Source organism: Oncorhynchus masou, chromosome 24 (genome assembly GCF_036934945.1).
Source record: "Oncorhynchus masou masou isolate Uvic2021 chromosome 24, UVic_Omas_1.1, whole genome shotgun sequence".
NCBI classification, from domain to species: domain Eukaryota; kingdom Metazoa; phylum Chordata; class Actinopteri; order Salmoniformes; family Salmonidae; genus Oncorhynchus; species Oncorhynchus masou.
This window is the reverse complement of record NC_088235.1, coordinates 71,864,127-71,887,235: the sequence shown is the minus strand read 5'-3', so window position 1 is coordinate 71,887,235 and position 23,109 is coordinate 71,864,127. Positions and strand designations below refer to the sequence as shown.

Genomic DNA, 23,109 nt, shown 5'->3' with positions numbered 1-23,109 from the left:
ATGTGACTGGCTGTGTGTTCCTGTCCTTAGTGGTGGATCTGGAGGTGAACAGCGGCTCTGCTGCCAGACCTTTCTACATGAGCAGCACCCTGAGACAAATTCTCGACAAGAAGAACAGCAAGAGGAGGAAAGACAAGCGAGAGCGGGGAAGATGAGAAGAGAGGAACGGATACAGGGTGACTGGAGGAGACCGAGGCAGGAGAGGTGATGACGGTTTGGGGGGAAGGCACCGGTGCATGATGTAGAGATGGAAGACAAGACTATTCTAATCCTGGTCCATATTGTACCTGATACCATTATTATTATGCTTTTGGACATAATATGTGAATTGTCTTATCTTGCCTTACAGTACTTGGATGTACTAACAAACTATCACCACGAATGCACAATGACAACCGTGCAGTTAGCTTAACTGTGGCCAAATCGTGCATTTAAAGGCAATTGCAAGTTCTTGGTTTTACCAATGTACTGTGAAGCACATACTTGAGGGAACAGCGACGTGTACATTTGTGTAATAATATTTTGCACCACATGCTTCCTGTCAGCAGGCCCATGTCACTCTGTATGCAGGAACTCAAACCAGCCACAAGATGGCACTCTTAAGGTGGACATCTTAAAGGTCCAGTACAGCGGTTTTTAATCGTGATATCAAATCATGTCTGGGTAACAATTTAGGTATGTTATTGTGGTTTCAATTAAAGTGGTCAAAGAGAAACAAAAATAGCTTCTTAGCGAAAGAGCAACTTCTCAAGCAAGAATTATGCTAGGACTGTCTGGGACTGGTCTGAGTCGGGAGGGGGAAACCAGCTTTTATTGGCAGAGATGTTAGGAACTCTCGTTCTTATTGGTCTATTAGCTCATTTGTCACCTGGTGGTGTCACCAGGCAGGCCAGAACTCCATCCCACCAAAACAGGAAATATAAATGTTGATTTGCACTGGGCCTTTTAAGAAACCTCCCAGGAGGTTACACCAAGACAGCTGAGTGAAGGGCTGCTTGGGTTAATACTGTACATGAAATGTCCGTCGTTACCATGTATAATTATGCTCTTCAAGCTCCTTGGAGCACTAACTTTTATTTTCTCCTATTGAGAAAGCTATTTGCCATACATTGTCCATTGTGCTAATGTCTCGTTGTAGCAACCTTCTAACTTGTCCAATTGTAAGAATGTTATAGCCCTACAATTAGGTGCTTCAGTAAGTGCCAAAGAGCAACGGAAATCAGCAGGAATGCAGCGTCGAGGACCCTTACCTGTATGTATTGGATTCTAGCCACCGTTGACCATAAATCACAGTGTTACAAATGATGTTTCCCTCTTGTATGCCATTCAAAGTTTTTGGTCTAAGGTCTTCGTCCCATTCCTTCTTTGTGCAGCAGCACTGTGGGGACAGATCATGTGCCATTACTACGTCTGTCCCATAGTGGCATCACTGCCAGTATTAGAGCTGGAGCATCCTTTCCTACTGGTATACAGTACAGTAGCACATGCCCATACATGCACACGCCAATACCATTTTTGTTATTGAACTTCGACCTGTGTAAGGGCACAACAACTTTATGATCGTGTAAATATGGAAGTAATGCACATCCGATAATAATTTGAATGGATTACTACAGGCGTCTGTGTTTTCTTCTCTCCCTGTTATTGCCATGAAAGAACAGTCCCGCTTTAATGCAACGATGCCAATAAACTATCTATGCCTATGCTATAGTATGTACAGTGCCTTCAGACAATATTCACTTCCCTTGACTTCTTCCACATTATGTTGTGTTACAAAGTGGGATTCAAATGGATTTAATTGTCATTTTTGTCAACGATCTACACTAAATAATCAGTAAGTGAAAGAAAATTTTGAGAGAATGCCAAGAGTCTGCAAAGCTGTCATCAAGGAAATGGGTGGCTACTTTGATATCAAATATATCTTGTTTTGTTTAACACTTTTTTTGTGGTTACTACATGATTCCATATGTGTTATATCATAGTTTTGACATCTTCACTATTATTCTACAATGTAGAAAATAGTCAAATAAAAGAAACTCTTGCATGAGTAGGCGTATCCAAACTTTTGACTGGTCCTGTAAGTGAATTATTGCAGACAGGATGCATGTTTTGTAATATTTTTTTATTCTGTACAGGCTTCCTTTTCACTGTCATTTAGGTTAGTATTGTGGAGTAACTACGATTTTCTCCTATCACAGCCATTAAACTCTGTAACTGTTTTAAAGTCACCATTGGCCTCATGGTAAATTTCCTAGCGATTTCCTTCCTCTCCGGCCACTGAGTTAGGAAGGAGGCCTGTATCTTTGTAGTGACTGGGTTTATTGATACATCATCCAAAGTGTAATGATTAATTGCACCATGCTAAAAGAGATATTCAATCTACCAATAGGTGCCCTTCTATGCCTGGCATTGGAAAACCTCCCTAGTCTTTGTGATTGAATCTGTGTTTTAAAATTCACTGCTCGACTGAGGGATCTTCAAGATAATTGAACGTTGGGGTACAGAGATGAGGTAATCATTAAAGTACATTTTTACTCCTGAACTTTTTAGTTTTGCCATAAGAGGTTGAGTACTTATTGACTCAAGACATTTCAGCTTTTCATTTTTTATTAATTTGTAAACATTTGTAAAAACACAAGTCCAATTTGACATTATGGGGTATTGTGTGTAAGCCAGTCAATTTGACATTCCGGCTGTAACACAACAAAATGTGGAAAAGGCAAGGGGTGTGAATACGCTCTGAAGGCACTGTACAAGATGACAGAAGAATATACCGTCTGTAGAGTCATATCTTTCTACTCACCCGTTCATTTCCATCGCCGTCTGGTAGAACACTACCTTTTAATAAATCGGGCGAGGTCAATAAGAGGAATCCCTCCCTCTTTGGGATGTGAATTATTTTTGCTTTACCACCGTCAACGAGTAGACGCACGTAAAAGCTCACGGTTAGTGTGTGCCTTATATTCCCCTCTACCTCTCAAGGACGTCACGTGGACGGATCACAAACAGCACGGCGCCAAAAGACTCAGAGTGCCGGACATGTCTGTGACTGATGCATACACTATGCCTACTGTATCTTCTCTCAAATGGTAGATTCCTAACTTTGTTCAGTGATGTTTTTTTTATGTAAAGAATTTTGCATATCTATGCTTTATTTTAAACAACAGTGAGTATGTATGAATGTTTGGACTGTATATAAGCATATTATTTAATAACAAGAATATTTGATTGGGGTTTGCTTTTTTTCTTTTTTTTGTGAAATTGATGCTAATCAACCATTGGTGCCTTATTGAATATATAGAGGGGCCTTCCATGCCATGTATCAATCTCAAAAAATGTACATTACATTTATGACGTTTAGTCCATTTTCCCCGTTTAGCTCGGCTTCATTGTGGTTGTTGTTGTGAGTCGAAACTGGTCACTATTCTATAAAGTCATTTTGTCAATAGACATTTATTTTCTTAATCACATACAATAAATACATGAAACAACAATTTAAAATACTGATGTACAAATAATGAATCGTTTAAGATAAACTTCACAATGGTTTGTCAATGGCAGTCTAGTGTCCCCCCCCCCCCCCCTTAGATAAAAGATCAGCATCAAACTGTGGCCCTTTGCAATAAATACACACAGCTCTGTACACACTACAGTTATCCAACTGATGTATAATGTATGACACAATGGTTGTGATGCAACTCATATTTGTATTGTACAAAAAGATGTTTGTACGCACAAACCTGTTTCCTCAACCATTGTACTTGTGTGTATATTTTTGGAAGTGAAAAAAAACTGCTGTATCAAACCATTGTGACCAATGCATTGAACATCAATTGTACAACTTAAGTGTGTATGGGGCCCCTTTCAGACAGATAAGGCTTCTAACATGACCTTTACTGACAAGTCACATGAAATGTTACACTTAATTAATTTGTTAAGAAGAAACCTACTAGGCTGAAGATCCCTGGTGGTGTGTGAGGCTCTGGCAAATTGTGTGTGTGTGTGTGTGTGTCTGGCTCAGGCGTGGGTCACAGGAAGGGAGGTCATGGCGTGGGGGGGCAGCAGGGGATGGAACAGCATAGACTGAGGGGAGTGCACTGTGGAGATAGAGGATAAGCATGAGACACTAATAATACATCCATCACTACTTCATAGTGGGGCGGCAGGGTAGCCTAGTGGTTAGAGCGTTGGACTAGTAACCAAAAGGTTGCAAATTCAAATCCCCGAGCTGACAAGGTACAAATCTGTCGTTCTGCCCCTGAACAGGCAGTTAACCCACTGTTTCCTAGGCCGTCATGGAAAATAAGAATTTGTTCTTAACTGACTTGCCTAGTAAAATAAAGGTAAAATAAAAAAATAGTGCACTACTCTGGTCTTATAGGGCACATAGAGCTCTGGTCAAAAGTAGGGGCACTATATAGGGAATATGGTGCCATTAGGGACGCATCCCATATTGAAAACAAATGTTTCGTCAAAGCCCTAATATCTCTATTAAATCTGTTTCTATAATTTCAGAAAACCAGAACTAAAATCTTGAGTAATTGGGTCAGATACTCGACCCATTCCGAAACGTTAAGCTTGAAATCATTGCTAGAAATACCCCATCCCACTTGAAGCACCACCATCACCCAATCCTGATACGTCCAAATAACCAGTGGCAGAAAACCAGAGCACCGGAGATACTGTCTCTTTTAAGTCATCGCAACCCACAGTCTCTTGACAGACAACTTTAAATGATACCATTTATGTTCCAGTGTGTCCAGAAGAGATTACTGCTCCTATAACTCTATTTGACTGCTAAACACACTGCAGCCCAGAGATATACTCATATGTCTTTCTATATGGCTCTGGTGCAGCCTATTGTATGTCCCAAATGGCACCCTATTCACTTTATAGTGCACTACATTTGACCAGGGCTGATAGGGCCAAAAAGTAGTGCATTATAAAGGGACTAGGGTGCCATTTGGGGTGCAAGCTATCTCGCGGGCTATCTCGCAGCTTACCATCGATGTAGGAGTGCAGCGCGGTGAGCATGGAGCCCTCTGGAGTGCCGTAGGCTGTGTACTGCAGCTCTTCTGGTGCCGGGGTGGGCTGAGAGTGGCGACCGGGCTGCAGGGAGGACAGGGGGGTGGCTGAGGAGTGGTTGGGGCTCACATGCTTCTTATGGCGCGCTCTGCAGTTCTGGAACCAAACCTGGATTGGATATAAGAAGTGTCATGTTTTAGTACTGGCATTCAATAGTGGCACACTTAATTAACCCTCATACTTACTACCTACCGACTGAGGGTCATTTTAGGGTGGTTTGTTTAATCACTCAAATTGTTCATGACTGTGTCAATCAACTTGTTCTTAATAAATCCAAATAATTGTTTAGCGTTTCTGTATCAATATGGACCTTTGGGGTAATTTTGACCCCAGCCAAAAGGACCGAATTCTGCCTTTACACTCTTAGCCCCGTTTTTTCCCTAAGTAGAACCATACAGGGTTCTTCAGTTTGTCTCCATAGGGGAACCCTTTTTGATGCTGGGTAGAATCCTTTGCAGAGGGTTCTAAAACCCTATATGTAGGGTTCTTCAAATAACCCCCTTTATATGGTTCTACCTAAAACACTCTAAGAAGGGTTCTAACAAGAACCCATTTATCTTTGGAGAGTTCTTCCTAGAACCCTCTATAAACGGTTCCACCAGCCTTATTAGCCTTTAAAATTGTATTATTTATGACAATACATTACATACTGTACTGTATGTCATAAGGCCTTTCTTTGAGGGCCTAGTTATACCCTAACACAGAGGTGTTAGGAATCCCCTGGTTGACAGGCCACATCGGGCCTGCAAGTCACATTGTGCTGGCTTTCAAAGTGACGTGTAATTCCTATTGGAATCCAGCCAGAGTTAGGGTATCCAACAAGTGGATTTGTTAATCACCCACAACCTGCAGTCAGAATGACTGCTACGGTAGGGAAGATTAGATAATTGAGGTAGTCTCAGTATTCAAACTGTAACAACCATCTCAGTAACTGGTGCAATAAATCCAATTACTAACAGATTGGATTAGTTTAGAAAACGGTATGTTATTTATCTTTGTGTAGCATTAAATGAATCAGCCAATCAATGTGCATGGAAAAACACAGCTATTACTTAAGCAATAAGGCTAAGGGCTGTTCTTATGTACGACGCAACACGGAGTGCTAGGCCACAGCACTGAGCCATGGTATATTGGCCATATATCACAAACCCATGACGTGCCTTATTGCTATTATAAACTGGTTACCAATATAATTAGAGCAGTAAAAATAAAACTGCTGTCATACCGATGTTATACGATCTGATAAACCCCAGCTTTCAGCCAATCAGCATGCAGGGCTTGAACCACCCAGTTTACAAAGTAAAAGAAAATCTCCCTGCAATAGAGCATGCTGGGAAATATAATTCATGGTTCTATGTGAAACCCTTCTTCCCTTCCAAACCTACCCGAACCACCGCGTTTAACCATGGAAAGAGGTCTGGGAATATGGATGAATATAAAAAGTGTAGTTATTCCCTCCGAAAGGCAATCAAACAAGAGAAAAGCCGGTATAGGGACAAAATGAAGTTGCAATTCAACGGCTTAGACACGAGACGTATGTGGCAGTGTCTGTCTACAGGGAAATCACAGACTACAAAAATAAAACCAGCCACGTCACAGACACCGACGTCACGCTTCCAGACAAAATCAACACCTTCTTTGCCCACTTTGAGGACAATACAGTGCCACCGTCGCGGCCTGCTACCAAGAACTGTGCCTCCCCCCTCCCTCCGTGGCCAACGTGAGTAAAACATTTAAACGTGTTAAACCTCGCAGGGCTGCTGGCCCATATGGCCTCCCTAGCCGCGTCCACAGAGAATGCGCAGACCAGCTGGCTGGTGTGTTTACGGACATATTCTATCGCTCCCTATCCCAGTCTGCTGTCCCCACATGCTTCAAGGTGGCAACCATTGTTCCTGTACCCAAGAAGGCAAGGATAACTGAATTAAATGACTACCGCCCCGTAGCACTCACTTCTGTCATCATGAAGTGCTTTGAGAGACTAGTCAAGGATTATCACCTCCACCTTACCGGCCACCCTAGACCCACTTCAGTTTGCATACCGCCCAACAGGTCCACAGACGATGCAATCGCCATCACACTGCACACTGCCCTATCCCATCTGGACAAATGGAATACCTATGTAAGAATGCTGTTCATTGACTACAGCTCATCATTCAACACCATAGTACCCTCTAAGCTCATTATCAAGCTGGAGGCCCTGGGCCGCAACCCCACCCTGTGCAATTGTGTCCTGGACTTTCTAATGGGCCGCCCCCAGGTGGTGAAAGTAGGAAACACCATCTCCACCTCGCTGACCCTCAACACTGGGGCCTCACGAGGGTGTGTGCTCAGCCCCCTCCTGGACTCCCTGTTCACCCACGACTGCGTGAACACGCACGTCTCCAACTCAATCATCAAGTTTGCAGACGACACAACAGTAGTGGGCTTGATTACCAACAACGACGAGATAGCCTACAGGGAGGAGGAGAGGGCACTCGGAGTGTGGAAAACAACCTCTCACTCAACGTCAACAAAACAAAGGAGATTATTGTGGACTTCAGGAACAGTAGAGGGAGCACCCCCCTATCCACATCGAAGGGACAGCAGTGGATAAAGCTGGAAGTTTTAGGTTCCTCGGTGTACACATCAACGACAAACTGAAATGGTCCACCCACACAGACAGTGTGGTGAAGAAGGCGCAACAGCGCCTCTTCAATCTCAAGAGGCTGAAGAATTGTGGCTTATCACCCAAAACCCTGACTATCTTATACAGATCCACAATCGAGAGCATCCTGCCGGGCTGTATCACAGCCTGGTACGGCAACTGCACTGCCCTCAACCGCAAGGCTCTCCAGAGGGTGGTGTGGTCTGCAAAACGCATCACCGGGGGCAAACTACCTGCTCTCCATGACACCTACAGCACCCGATGTCACAGGAAGGACAAAAATACCATCAAAGACAACAACCACCCGAACCGCTGGCTGTTCACCCCGCTACCATCATGAAGGCGAGGTCAGTACAGGTGCATCAAAGCTGGGACCGAGAGACTGAAAAACAGCTTCTATCTCAAGGCCATCAGACTGTTAAACAGCAACCACTAACATTGAGTGGCTGCTGCCAACACACTGACTCAACTCCAGCCACTTTAATAATGGGAATTGATGGGAAATGATGTAAAATATATGACTAGCCACTTTAAACAATGCTACCTAATATAATGTTTACATACCCTACATTATTCATCTCATATGTATACGTATATACTGTACTCTATATCATCTACTGCATCTTTATGTAATACATGTATCACTAGCCACTTTAACTATGCCACTTTGTTTACATACTCATCTCATATGTATATACTGTACTCGATACCATCTACTGTATCTTGCCTATGCCGCTCTGTACCATCACTCATTCATATATCTTTATGTACATATTCTTTATCCCTTTACACTTGTGTGTATAAGACAGTAGTTTTGGAATTGTTCGTTAGATTACTTGTTGGTTATTACTGCATTGTCGGAACTAGAAGCACAAGCATTTCGCTACACTCGCATTAACATCTGCTAACCATGTGTATGTGAAAAATAAAATTGGATTTGATTTGATTTGAAGTAACAAAGCCTACCATCAGTAACACACTACGCCGCCAGGGACTCAAATCCTGCAGTGCCAGACGTATCCCCCTGCTTAAGCCAGTACATGTCCAGGCCCATCTGACGTTTGCTAGAGAGCATTTGGATGATCCAGAAGAAGATTGGGAGAATGTCATATGGTCAGATGAAACCAAAATATAACTTTTTGGTAAAAACTCAACTTGTCGTGTTTGTAGGAAAAAGAATGCTGAGTTGCATCCAAAGAACACCATACCAACTGTGAAGCATGGGGGTGGAAACATCATGCTTTGGGGCTGTTTTCTGCCAAGGGACCAGGATGACTGATCCATGTAAAGGAAAGAATGAATGGGGCCATGTATCGTGAGATTTTGAGTTAAAACCTCCTTCCATCAGCAAGGGCATTGAAGATGAAACATGGCTGGGTCTTTCAGCATGACAATGATCCCAAACACACCGCCCGGGCAACGAAGGAGTGGCTTCGTAAGAAGCATTTCAAGATCCTGGAGTGGCCTAGCCAGTCTCCAGATCTCAACCCAATAGAAAATCTTTGGAGGGAGATGAAAGTCTGTGTTGCCCAGCAACAGCCCCAAAACATCACTGCTCTAGAGGAGATCTGCATGGAGGAAAGGGCCAAAATATCAGCAACAGTTTGTGAAAACCTTGTGAAGACTTACAGAAAACGTCTGACCTCTGTCATTGCCAACAAAATGTATATAACAAAGCATTGAGATAAACTTTTGTTATTGATCAAATACTTATTTTCCACCATAATTTGCAAATAAATTCATAAAAAATCCTACAATGTGACTTTCTGGAATTTTTTTTCTCATTTTGTCTGTCATAGTTGAAGTGTACCTATCATGAAAATTACAGGCCTCTCATCTTTTTAAGTGGGAGAACTTGCACAATTGGTGGCTGACTAAATACTTTTTTGCCCCACTGTATTGTATTTTCTACCATCTATTGCACCTTGCCTATGCCGCTCAGTCATCGCTCATCCATATATTTTTTGTACATATTCTCATTCACAGGTAGTTGTTGGGGAATTGTTAGATAACTTGTTAGATATTACTGCACTGTCGGATCCAGAAGCATAAGCATTTTGCCACACTCACATTAACATCTGCTAACCATCTGTATGTGACCAATAACATTGGATTTGATTTTAAATACTCCTTCTTGCCTTCCAAAGAATCATCAAATAACCTTTTTTTCTTCTTCCAAAAACAGTTCTTAATATGTTAAAGTTCCTAGTAGAAACCTGTGCCTTACAAAGAACCCTTGACTTCCAAAAAGGGTTCTTCTGATCAAAAATGTTATTGGTAGAACCCTATCCCTCCACAAAGAACCCTTACGGGAGATATTTTTACGAAGAGTGTAGTCATTTGATAAATAGGACCTTTATGTGAATCTAGGTTACTCAAGTTATCCATACCATCAGAGGGTGGAGGGGGACCTGTATCAGTGAATTTGACCAGATAGACCAATCATCTGCCGAGATATAGCACACCATGTACTCTTGTCTGACATTGTACTTTTCTATACCACATTTCGTACGACTGTGTACAAAAGAAAAAGTAACTTTTTTTTGCAATAAAAATCTGTCAATGGTATAAATATTTGATAGAACTGCACTACAGAACTCAGAAACACTCTGAATCTACAGAGAGTTGTTTTGGTGTGTTTTCTCTGAAAAGTAGTTATTCTAGGCCAAATTTTTAAAGTATTTTTTTTTTAAATCCAGGTTTCTTTGGAGACATAACATTCAGTTATACATATGGTATCATCAGTGGGTGGAGGGGGCCCTGTATCAGTGATTTTGTCCAGATAGACAGATCACCTGCAGATATGGAGCACCTTATGTACTGTCCTATAGTTATACCAAGTTATAACTATGTATGACACTGTACAAAATCACCTTACATACAGTGCCTTGCGAAAGTATTCGGCCCCCTTGAACTTTGCGACCTTTTGCCACATTTCAGGCTTCAAACATAAAGATATAAAACTGTATTTTTTTGTGAAGAATCAACAACAAGTGGGACACAATCATGAAGTGGAACGACATTTATTGGATATTTCAAACTTTTTTAACAAATCAAAAACTGAAAAATTGGGCGTGCAAAATTATTCAGCCCCTTTACTTTCAGTGCAGCAAACTCTCTCCAGAAGTTCAGTGAGGATCTCTGAATGATCCAATGTTGACCTAAATGACTAATGATGATAAATACAATCCACCTGTGTGTAATCAAGTCTCCGTATAAATGCACCTGCACTGTGATAGTCTCAGAGGTCCGTTAAAAGCGCAGAGAGCATCATGAAGAACAAGGAACACACCAGGCAGGTCCGAGATACTGTTGTGAAGAAGTTTAAAGCCGGATTTGGATACAAAAGGATTTCCCAAGCTTTAAACATCCCAAGGAGCACTGTGCAAGCGATAATATTGAAATTGAAGGAGTATCAGACCACTGCAAATCTACCAAGACCTGGCCGTCCCTCTAAACTTTCAGCTCATACAAGGAGAAGACTGATCAGAGATGCAGCCAAGAGGCCCATGATCACTCTGGATGAACTGCAGAGATCTACAGCTGAGGTGGGAGACTCTGTCCATAGGACAACAATCAGTCGTATATTGCACAAATCTGGCCTTTATGGAAGAGTGGCAAGAAGAAAGCCATTTCTTAAAGATATCCATAAAAAGTGTCGTTTAAAGTTTGCCACAAGCCACCTGGGAGACACACCAAACATGTGGAAGAAGGTGCTCTGGTCAGATGAAACCAAAATTGAACTTTTTGGCAACAATGCAAAACGTTATGTTTGGCGTAAAAGCAACACAGCTCATCACCCTGAACACACCATCCCCACTGTCAAACATGGTGGTGGCAGCATCATGGCTTGGGCCTGCTTTTCTTCAGCAGGGACAGGGAAGATGGTTAAAATTGATGAGAAGATGGATGGAGCCAAATACAGGACCATTCTGGAAGAAAACCTGATGGAGTCTGCAAAAGACCTGAGACTGGGACGGAGATTTGTCTTCCAACAAGACAATGATCCAAAACATAAAGCAAAATCTACAATGGAATGGTTCAAAAATAAACATATCCAGGTGTTAGAATGGCCAAGTCAAAGTCCAGACCTGAATCCAATCGAGAATCTGTGGAAAGAACTGAAAACTGCTGTTCACAAATGCGCTCCATCCAACCTCACTGAGCTCGAGCTGTTTTGCAAGGAGGAATGGGAAAAAAATTCAGTCTCTCGATGTGCAAAACTGATAGAGACATACCCCAAGCGACTTACAGCTGTAATCGCAGCAAAAGGTGGCGCTACAAAGTATTAACTTAAGGGGGCTGAATCATTTTGCACGCCCAATTTTTCAGTTTTTGATTTGTTAAAAAAGTTTGAAATATCCAATAAATGTCGTTCCACTTCATGATTGTGTCCCACTTGTTGTTGATTCTTCACAAAAAAATACAGTTTTATATCTTTATGTTTGAAGCCTGAAATGTGGCAAAAGGTCGCAAAGTTCAAGGGGGCCGAATACTTTCGCAAGGCACTGTATATGCTTAGTTGCAGTCAAAACAGCTCATAAAAGTATTTCAGTGGTATGAATACTTGGTAGAACTGTAACACAGAAACCAGCAACCCTCTAAATGTATACAGTGCATTTGGAAAGTATTCAGACCCCTTGACTTTTTCCACATTTTGTTACGTTACGGTCTTATTCTAAAATGTGTTAAATACAAATAAAAATCCTCATGAATCTACACACAATACCCCATAATGACAAAGAAAAAACTGTTTTTTAGAAATGTTAGAAAATGTATTACAATTAAAAAACAGAAATACCTTGTTTACATAAGTTTTCAGACCCTTTGCTATGAGACTCGAAATTAAGCTCAGGTGCATCCTGTTTGTTTCTACAACTTGATTGGAGTCCACCTGTGGTAAATTCAATTGACTGGACATGATTTGGAAAAGCACACGCCTGTCTATATAAGGTCCTACAGTTGACAGCGCACGTCAGCGCAAAAACCAAGCCATGAGGTCGAAGGAATTGTCCATAAACCTCAGAGACAGGATAGTGTCAAGGAACAGATCTGGGGAAGGGTACGAAAAAGTTTCTGCAGCATTGAAGGTCCCCAAGAACACAAGAAGTTGAAGGTCCCCAAGAAGTTTGGAACCACCAAGACTCTTCCTACAGCTGGCCAACCAGCCAAACTGAGCAATTGAAGGAGAAGGGCCTTGGAAGCATTGAAGGTCCCCAAGAAGTTTGGAACCACCAAGACTCTTCCTACAACTGGCCAACCAGCCAAACTGAGCAATTGAGGGAGAAGGGCCTTGGTTAGTCGAGGTGACCAATAACCCAATGGTCATTCTGACAGAGCTCCAGAGTTCCTCTGTGGAAATGGGAGAACCGTCAAGAAGGACAACCATCTCTGCAGCACTCCACCAATCAGACCTTTATGTTAGAGTCGCAAATGCATGCCACTCCTCAGTAAAGGCACATGACAGCCCGCTTGGAGTTTGCCAAAAGGCACCTAAAGGACTCTCAGACCATGAGGAACCAGATTCTCTGGTCTGATCAATACAGGATTGAACTCTTTGACCTGAATGCCAAGCGTCACGTCTGGAGGAAACCCGGTACCATCCCTACGGTGAAGCATGGAGGTGGCAGCATCATTCTGCGGAGATGTTTTTCAGAGGTAGGGACTGGGACACCAGTTGTGATTGATGGAAAGATGAACAGAGCAAAGTACAGAGAGATTCTTGATGAAAACATTCTCCAGAGCGCTCAGGACCTCAGACTGGGTCGAAGGTTCACCTTTCAACAGGACAACGACCCTAAGCACACAGCCAAGATAACGCAAGAGTGGCTTCATGACAAGTCTCTGAATGTCATTGAGTGGCCCAGCCAGAGCACAGAATTTAACCCGATCGAACATCTATGGAGAGACCTGAAAATAGCTGTGCAGCGACACTCCACATCCAACCTGACAGAGCTTGAGAGGATCTGCAGAGAAAAATGTGAGAAATTCCCCAAATACAGGTGTGCCAAGCTTGTAGCGTCATCTCCAAGAAGATTCGAGGCTGTAATCGCTGCCAAAGGTTCTTCAACAAAGTACTGAGTAAAGGGTCTGAATACTTTCGTAAATGTGTTTATTTCAGTTTTTTATATTTTTTATAAATTTGCAAACATTTCTAAACCTGATTTTGCTTTCTCATTTTGGGGAATTGTGTATAGACTGATGAGGGGGGAAATTATTTAATCAATTTTAGAATAAGGCTAAAATGTAACAAAATGTGGGAAAAGTCAAGGGGTCTGAATACTTTCCAAATGCACTGTACATAGTGCTGAATTGGTATTTACTCTCTGGAGAAAAAAAAGTTATTATTTGGGAAATGTTATATAAATACCAGACTTCCTATAATATTGTCCTATATTCTATATGTACAACTTGTTATGGTATTTGGGTTGCTGTAACATTTGGTTTGAAGTGACTTTTAGGATTTGGGCATGATTTTTGAAGCATCCTGCCATAGGTACTATGCCATAGGTACTACTGCTGGCTGTGGGGTAAGTACTTAAAGAAAACTATGCCATATTCATGGTCCTTGTCTCTCAGGATCAATGTATGAATAAATGTTTGTCAATAAAATTAAGTATATTTTGAATTTTGGGGTTGTTTTTACCACATAAATATGACGTAATTAGTATTTACTTAAAAATTCTAAAAACGTAATGATACTACAATGAACTGATGCTAAATCTGATTTTTTTTGTACTGACAGTGCCTTCGGGAAGTATTCACACCCCTTGACTTTTTCCATATTTTGTTGTTTTACAGCCTGAATTTAAAATGGATCAAATTGAGATGTGTTGTTACTGGCCTACACAGAATACCCCATAGCGTTAAAGTCGATTTATGTTTTTCAAAATTTGTACAAATTAATAAAAAATTAAAAGCTAAAAAGTCAATAAGTATTCAAACCCTTTGTTATGGCAAGCCTAATATGTTCAGGAGTAAAGATTTGCTTAACGTTTCACATAATAAGTTGGACTCACTCCGTATGCAAGAATAGTGTTTTAACATACTTTTTTTAATGACTACCTCATCTCTGTTCCCCCACACATACGATTATCTTTAAGGTCCATCAGTCGAGCAGTGAATTTCAAACACAGATTCAATCACATAGACCAGGGAGGTTTTCCAATGCTTCGCAGAAGGGCAACTATTGGTAGATATATAAACATTTTAAAAAGCAGACACTGAATATCCCTTTGAGCATGGTAAAGTTATTCATTACACTTTGGATGGTGTATCAATATACCCAGTCACTACAAAGATACAGGCATCCTTCCTAACTCAGTTGCCAGAGAGGAAGGAAACCACTCAGGGATTTCACCATGAGGCCAATGGTGACTTTAAGACAGTTACAGAGTCTTTCAGGATAAAAAAAGAAATGGAATGGAGCAAAGGACAGGCAAAATCCTAGAGGAAAACCTGGTTCAGTCTGCTTTCCACCAGACACCTTTCAGCAGGACAATAACCTAAAAAAAACAGGCCAAATCTACACTGGAGTTACTTACCAAAAAGACAGTGAATGTTCCTAAGTGGCTGAGTTACAGTTTTGACTTAAATCGTCTTGAAAATATATGTCAAGATCTGAAAATCGTTTTCTAGCAAGGATCAACAACCAATTTGACAGAGCTTGAAGAATTTTGAACAGAATAAAGGGCAAATGTTGCACAATTCAGGTGTGGAAAGCTCTTAGAAACTTACCCAGAAAGACTCACAGCTCTAATCGCTGCCAAAGGTGATTCTAACATGTATTGACTTAGGGGGTTGAATACTTATCTAATCAATATATATTAGTGTTTTATGTTTCATTAATTGTTTACAGATGTTAGAATTTTTCATCCACTTTGACATTAGAGAGTAGGCACTGTATGTGGATTGTATATATGACATTAGAGTATTTTGTGTAAGTTCAGTATTTTGTGTAAGTATATATATATATATATATATATATATATATATATATATATATATATTATATATATATAATATTTCCAAAGTACAATCAACATACAGTGCCTTCAGAACATGCAGTGCCTTCAACATTTTTTAGTGTTACAAAGTGGGATTACAATTTATTTAATTGTCATTTTTTGTCAAAGATCTACACAAAATACTCTCTAAGGTCAAAGTGGTAGAATATATATATAATATATATATATTTCCAAAGTACAATCCACATACAGTGCCTTCAGAAAGTACTCACACCCCTTTACCTTTTCAACATTGTGTTGTGTGGGATTAAAATTGATTTAATTGTAATGTTTTGCCTTTTAAAATGATAAACTTGGCTTAGCTAACACAACGCGCCATTGGAACACAGGAGTGATGGTTACTGGTAATGGGCCTTTGTAAGCCTATGTAGATATTCCATTAAAAATCAGCTGTTTCCAGCGACAATAGTCATTTACAACATGAACAATGTCTACACTGTATTTCTGATCAATTTGATGTTATTTTAATGGACAAAATATGAGCTTTTCTTTAAAAAAAGACAAGGACATTTCTAAGTGACCCCAAACTTTTCAACTGTTGTGTATATATTATATATGATTTTTTTGTTTGAACAAAATATGCTAATTAACTGTACTTAACTTACTAAACAGTCTGTTTTCATTAATTTTTTTATTGCTGATTTTTACATGTCTAATGGTGTTTCTTATTGGGTCAAAATGACCCCAGTTGGTAATCCATTTATGTAAAATATGTTGGTAGTATGAGGATTAAAGGGGAAATCTGAAATTCAATTAACAACAACAAAGCAGCCACCCTACCACTTGTTTTGGTAAACAGATGTACCAATCCCAGAATGCTGTTTTTGAGGAAATTTCGGGAAACCCAGAAGGGTGTTTTTCATAGGTTGTTTTTCAACGTAACAAATCCTCAAAAATATTACGAATGAACTGCAGAAATGCAGTCATATCCTATGCTGATTAAGGCATGCGTTGATTAGAACTGTGTATGAATATCTAACCTGTATGACTCTCCTACTCAGGCCTGTCTGCTCTGCCAGCTTCTGCAGGGTCTGGGCATCTGGGTTGTTGTCCTGGGCAAACTGGGCCTGCATCACCTGGAGGGGTCATAAGGTCTAAAGAGGTCAATCACATGTGGTCATCCATTGTTCCTCACTTGGCCTGAACCCATTGACTGGGAACAGTCAGACACTATTGACAATTGATGCTTGCCAAGCAGAATTTATGCTCCCATTAAGATTTGAAATCTCAATAGAACAAACCTGTGGCATTAATCCATATTGAACCAAAATGCAATATCCAGCTATCTCACAATGCTATGTAATATATATATTGTGGCTATGTTTGGGAGAGATTGACAGTACGGTGATACTCACCTGTAATTGGTCAGCGGTGAAGCTGGTACGTGCTCTTTTCGACGGCTTGGGCTGATTCACTTCCTGTTCTGTTGGCATCGCCCCCTCTAGGTTCACACCACTTCCTGATTAGAGATGATGGATCTTCTTAATTAATGAGCTCATAATCATGATACTCGACATGGCAATCATAAGACAATAATATTAAAGCTTATCTTGTTTATTGACATCTATACACCAAATGGCTTCTTATCTGAGAAATGGGAAGTTACTTTTGTTCCCTATCAGAGACAATAGGCAGTTGTTGTTTAAAAAAAATCAATTGACAATCTAATTTAGGCTGTTTTATTATAAATGTCAAGGGGCTTTATATTTTGGTTGATGTATTTTACAGTATAGTAAAGGTATACATATATATGATCAATTTGACCAGAAATGATGAATCAAAGACAATGCATTCATCGTATTATTATTTCCTCAGTGGTTTCCAAGAACGTATTAACAAACATAATACAATATACATTACTGGTGCTCCGGGAACCACATTAAGCATTGGTTTATTCAGGAACAGGTGGAAATATCAGATATTTAAGTAAGAAACCCATTGAACATCATCTATGTTGTTAGTACTACTTATTTAGACTCCACCTGACCTATGTTGATAATAAATAAACATTAGTACATGTTTGAATTGACAAAGATTGCTGCTTTTCGTAATGGTTATTCGATTTATTTTCCAACATAATTAAGGTCGCTATACCAGCATAAGTTGTTCTAATATTTGTATTACTCTGCTGCAGAATGCTCACCTTTCTCCACGGCGCGTTTCAGGTTGTCCAGCATACAGTCGTAGTGGACACGACACAGCACCTTCTCCTCCACCAGGGCAAACTCTTCCCCCGTGGACAGCTGCCTCTTACAGGAGAAACAGGCGAAACACGCCAGGTGGTACACATTGCCCTTCGCCCGGCGGACCCAGTCTGTAGAGTGGATATTTCGACCGCAGCACGCGCACCATGTTCCATATCTTCTGTAATAAATAGTCTACAGGTTTTAATAGTCAGGCAAATACTCGCCATTTCGGTTAGATGGTGGTTTAGCCGTGGAATTAAATGCTAAAACAAATAAAAGGACATCATAAATAGCATATTGACTTATCCCACCCCCCCCCCCCCTCTCAGCTGTAACTATTCCCAAGGTCGTTGCTGTAAATGAGAATGTGTTCTCAGTCAATCTACATGGTAAAATAAGGGTAAAATATATATTTTTTAAATGTAGCCGCAACATGCTATCCAATCTTGTAAATAACATGCTACAAATAAATTATTATAATATGTTTATTTATTGATGTATTATTTAGGCCAAATACGATGATGTGAACACGCATAGAAATGCCTTACATTCAAAACAAAAAAACTCGATTGTATCGTTTATGTATTCAAGAACAATTGCAAGTACCTAAAGTAGTCCAATTTGCAAAAGACCTCTTTTTCTTTGATGTAACAACTTGTATGACTGCCAAGCGATGTTTGGCACACGCTACAGGAGAGACAACGCACATGCCAGCACAAGTCGTTAACCTATGAAAAGAAAAACATACAGTTATGAAATAACAAGAATATTCTTACGTTATTTAGTAGAAGGCTAATGCTAATAGAAAGGGTAACTATTGTTGTACAGTAAGTCGACTAAAATCAATACAAAAAGGTACAAGCTATGCACGAAAATGACCACCCCAAGAAAATGTGAAACGTTGCAACAAGATGCAATCACACATGTTACCTTCAGCAAGTATTTATCCAAAATGTCCTCACTGCAACTTGCACAAACAGTTCTACCCAACAGAGGTGCAGACACCATCGCCTGTAGCGACGGGGAGGATGAGCCGAGGGAGCAGGAATCGTCACCCAAAACTTCCACCGGTGTGCCCTGAATAGAACATACCGCGGTTAAGACGCAGGTTCTGCGGAATATTACTTTATACACCTGCTAACAAAAACGTTGGCGCAAATTACGCATTAGTGCCAGTTACTAATGCGGGAATTAGACGTCTCAGGTTATCCGGTTCATTCCAATTATTATTATTATTTGCTAAATGACTTTTTTTTACATTATTTTGACAGGCTCATGCGATTGAAACAAAACAAACAAACAAACAAACATCTCTACCTTTATAACTTAAAAAATAATCGCATGTGAGTAGCCTAGTGCATGGTGAATTTGTAAGCAAAACATGTTTTAGTTTTCAAATTATTCATTAGATCAAATTAGGAAATTTTACCATTCGAATTTCTCTCCTGCCCTCTCTCCACCTACTGATAACCTCTACGTCGCCTTTGCAATCTTCACACATGACTACAAGCTATAGGAACAGGGGATTTTGGTCTGTCACACTCAGCGACTTTTAAAAAAACCTCCCCAAGCTACATCCCATAACTATCATCCTCTTCACCTTTTGACATGGCAACCCCAGCGATTATCAAAATTACATTTAAAAAGGGAAGGATAGCCATTACTTTAAAAAAAAACAGGCGACACTTGAGGTAATAGTTATCAAATGTGCATTATGCTCTTGAGATTTGCATTTGGGGATTTTGAACTGCTTAGCACATCGCTTGACTCCCCAACGTATCAATTTCGCATGTCAATCAAAACCAGCGCGAGGTAGACGGGGAAAGGGATTTGATTTATTTAATAACACCAATTAATTTTGACACAAACGTTTGCCTGGGACAACCTAAAGGTGAAGAGGTCTCATTAACTACTTGAGTAGTCTTAATTGCTGAATATTTAGGAAGTGAAAACACTGAACCTGCCGCTATATAAGACGGACAATATAATGTTGACAGGTATAATTGGCAAAGTAATTTCAAGCAATTCTATTTCAACCCCTTTTGTTATCATTTTGCGCACTTTTTTTTACAATACACCTATAGCTATATCTTTGCAGGCTGCGGGGAAAGGATGGCCCAATTCTTGTTCCGATGAAAGCAGAATCTGTGACCCATCCTTTTCTTTTTTAAGTAGGTTAGTCCTAGGCTAGAAAAGCAGAACTTACCCCATCGTTGGAAACGTTTTCATTCTCGTCAACAACATTGCAACATTCTAATTTCTGTTCACTTTTCCAGTGCATTTAAAATGTAATTATCGGTAGTGCGCTAAACAACCCAACAGCAACTTCCTGACAGTTTCAAATGTCAATATCCCTTTCAAGAGTAGTTAAATTTGTGGTACGATTATTCCTTTTGTCTCCTTCGACTCCGAGAATAGCCTACTTATAGATTTAGCCTATACCAACCCAGGAGGTTTTGTTTTCTTGAGGGAGGGACATAATTCATATTTCCCTGTCTGCTTTGGCCGCGCCTACTGTCAAATATTCACTATCGTTTAAAAAAAAAATATAGGCCTACTGTATAAGCCTAGGAGGAGGAAAATGCCATTCAATGGCATATAATTAACCTCAATGGAGTATTCCAATTGGTGCCATTGTTTTTGAGTATTTGATAGCCTATGTAAAGGCATGTAAGTGTATGCCCAAGTGGTTATTTCAAATTAATTCACTTTCGATTCAAATTCGTTTTTTTGAAACGGCACAGAACATTTTGAGCACAAACAATGAAACGACAGGCTAGGCAGTGTGCGTATTTATAGCATGGGCATTTGACAATACAACATTTATTTAAATTAATTGGTAATGAAAGGCTGGTTGTATAGTATCTGAATATGATCATTAGACTACCTCATTTATTTGAATAAAAAGATGCAACAAAATGTCACTTAGTTCCAGCCTGTATCTCGTGTTTCATAACAAATGCTTTATGACAACATCTCACAAGATATTGAAATAGTAGTTCTACACGAAGCTTGCTAGAGTGTTGAGTGATGTTTCATAGTCAATGCTCGTTTTACTATCAAATTCAACATATACCATCAGATTGTGAAGAATTGCCATCTCAATTTACCCTCAAGTTCTTTTCAGCTCAACCTCTATATTTTTATTTGTCGTGATGAAGGAGAGTTATAGCCTGTCTGTTGTGCCATCATGCCACTCCTTGCCATTCCAGGACAAGGAGTTGACAGGATAGCACATGTCCGGTACTAGGAATTTTTACCTAATTGTCATATACTGTATTACCTTCAGTGAAATTCATTTGCCCTCTTATGTCGCTTTTATGGCACACCCAAGGCTGGAAACATGCTGAAGTCGGTTAGAATGTCATGTTTTTTTTCAGGGTGTTATTTTCCATTCATTTTATTGATCGTATGTATTTATTTTCATCGTAAAACGATTATTCATTCATTGATTAAATTAACGATTGGGCGGTTCCCTTTATTGTTTTTTGTCGGTGAGTCCCTTAGGTTTTGATAATAAACCACATGCAAAATAAAAATCTCCATTGCACTTGAATTGAATTGACTGTCTCCATAGAAGTCCATTGAGCAAGCTCACATGCTCCTTCAGATGAGGACAGTGTTTCTGCATTACTGAGAGGTGGCTATTGGAAAACATGTTTTATGACTATTACCATACTTCATAAATCAGCATGCAAATCATCAACATATCCACCTCAACTCATCTTATGATATGGGGCTATTCATTAAATGTTACTATCATACAAGACTCACTACCAATTTTTCTTTCACCTCAAATTGACCGGATTGAGCATTTGTCAGTGATGATGATAACAATACATGTGAGATAAGGGGAAGGGGTGGGAGTGAGGAATAGGAATTCTGTAAATATCTGCCTTGCAAGCAGATACACACATGCAGTGTTTTGCATTCTCTCTCTCTCTCTCTCTCTCTCTCTCTCTCTCTCTCTCTCTCTCTCTCTCTCTCACTCTCTCTCTCTCTCTCTCTCACACACACACACACACACACACTCGAAAAAAAACATGCACGCACACACATGCACCTACGCGCACATTCGCTCTCACACAAGGAGAAAGGAGACCTGCAGTGGAATGAGCAATGTGCCTTATCATTCCATCTAAGTTCCGCTGCAGTGGTGAATAAAAAGGCCTAGCGTGCTTCCATCGAGATGCGTCCTGTTTCGCCTTCTGGAGATGAATACTCTCCTATCAGAAGATTCATCTCAAGCATGGCGCATTGTAGCAGACAAACACTTTTGGGGGTGGCATGAAAATAGCGGCCTGGGGCAAATGCAATGTGTGTCCTGCACCCCTGGACATGCACCCCCAAAATTCCCATGGCTCGGAGTGCCTAATATAATCTTCTCAGATATCTAAACACAGAACCAAACCAAGAACATTGACTTCTTTACCTGATTCACATCACATTACAAAATCAATATCAATAGGATATTTAACTGATTTCAAGTGTTGCATGTGTAAGGTTTGTACCAGGAACTAAAAGTTCTAGGCATTTGCATGGCTGAGTGAATCCCCAAATGTATCGCATGATGCGGACCAGACAAAACATGAGAGATAAGAGAGAGGGTAGAAGTGCCTCCTCTATCAACATGCCAAGGAACTGATGTTTTTTTTTTTGGGGGGGGGGGGTTCCAGCTTTTGTCTTGCCACCACTGCCTTACTGTCGTGGGTGAGCTCTGGCGAGGTCTGGGACCGGTTTCCAGATAGCGATGGAACTTAGTCCTACGAGTATCTTAACGAAGCATCTTTCCTACAACGGCCGAAGATGTATCACTCTTTTCCCAAAACGCCACGCAGAGATAACGGTCGCTGAGTCCGTCGTTGGAGCATGTGTCGATGGTGATGGGACGGAAAGAGAGCGCTGCTCTTGAAGCGACTTATTCTAATGCTTAGCCAATATAAATTCACAAAATCACCAATTTGACAAATCATTGCACACGTCTTAGGCTGCACATCATGAATTATTTTGAGACAAATTACAAACAGCCTACAAGTACCAAAATAGAACCCAATTGATTGAACATGAAATGTATTTCAATATGATTGAAATAGGCTCAGTGGCGACCCGTCATTCAGGGCAGGAGGGGCTCTTTTGAGCCCCTCATTTTCAACCCCCCCCCCCC

The 23,109-nt window shown here is 40.4% G+C and overlaps 2 protein-coding genes across 4 annotated transcripts in view; one reads left to right on the top strand and one right to left on the bottom strand.

Annotated features, from left to right (window-relative positions):
- The window catches only part of LOC135512571 (choline transporter-like protein 5-B), a 63,599-nt gene extending 60,098 nt beyond the window's left edge, over positions 1–3,501 (top strand). The window contains exon 23 of the mRNA XM_064934725.1: positions 31–3,501. Within this exon, the coding sequence (XP_064790797.1) occupies positions 31–155 (125 nt within the window). The 3' untranslated portion in view covers positions 156–3,501. The remainder of the gene's footprint in view (positions 1–30) is intronic.
- Positions 3,502–3,634: 133 nt separating this feature from the next.
- LOC135512572 (LIM/homeobox protein Lhx8-like) lies at positions 3,635–20,401 on the bottom strand. Of its 3 annotated transcripts, none has more exons than XM_064934728.1 (8): positions 20,152–20,401; positions 18,876–19,022; positions 18,552–18,673; positions 17,903–18,123; positions 17,115–17,218; positions 16,740–16,835; positions 5,004–5,193; positions 3,635–4,097 (listed from the first exon to the last, which is right to left on the bottom strand). In XM_064934728.1, exons 1-8 carry the CDS (start codon positions 20,224–20,226, stop codon positions 4,018–4,020), a joined length of 1,035 nt encoding a protein of 344 aa, XP_064790800.1. In that variant the 5' UTR covers positions 20,227–20,401; the 3' UTR covers positions 3,635–4,017. The 3 variants fall into 3 exon arrangements, with proteins under 3 accessions (XP_064790800.1, XP_064790801.1, XP_064790802.1); XM_064934729.1 differs by having other exon boundaries at positions 17,903–18,120; XM_064934730.1 differs by lacking the exon at positions 20,152–20,401 and adding an exon at positions 19,375–19,444.
- Between the last annotated feature and the right edge of the window lie 2,708 nt (positions 20,402–23,109).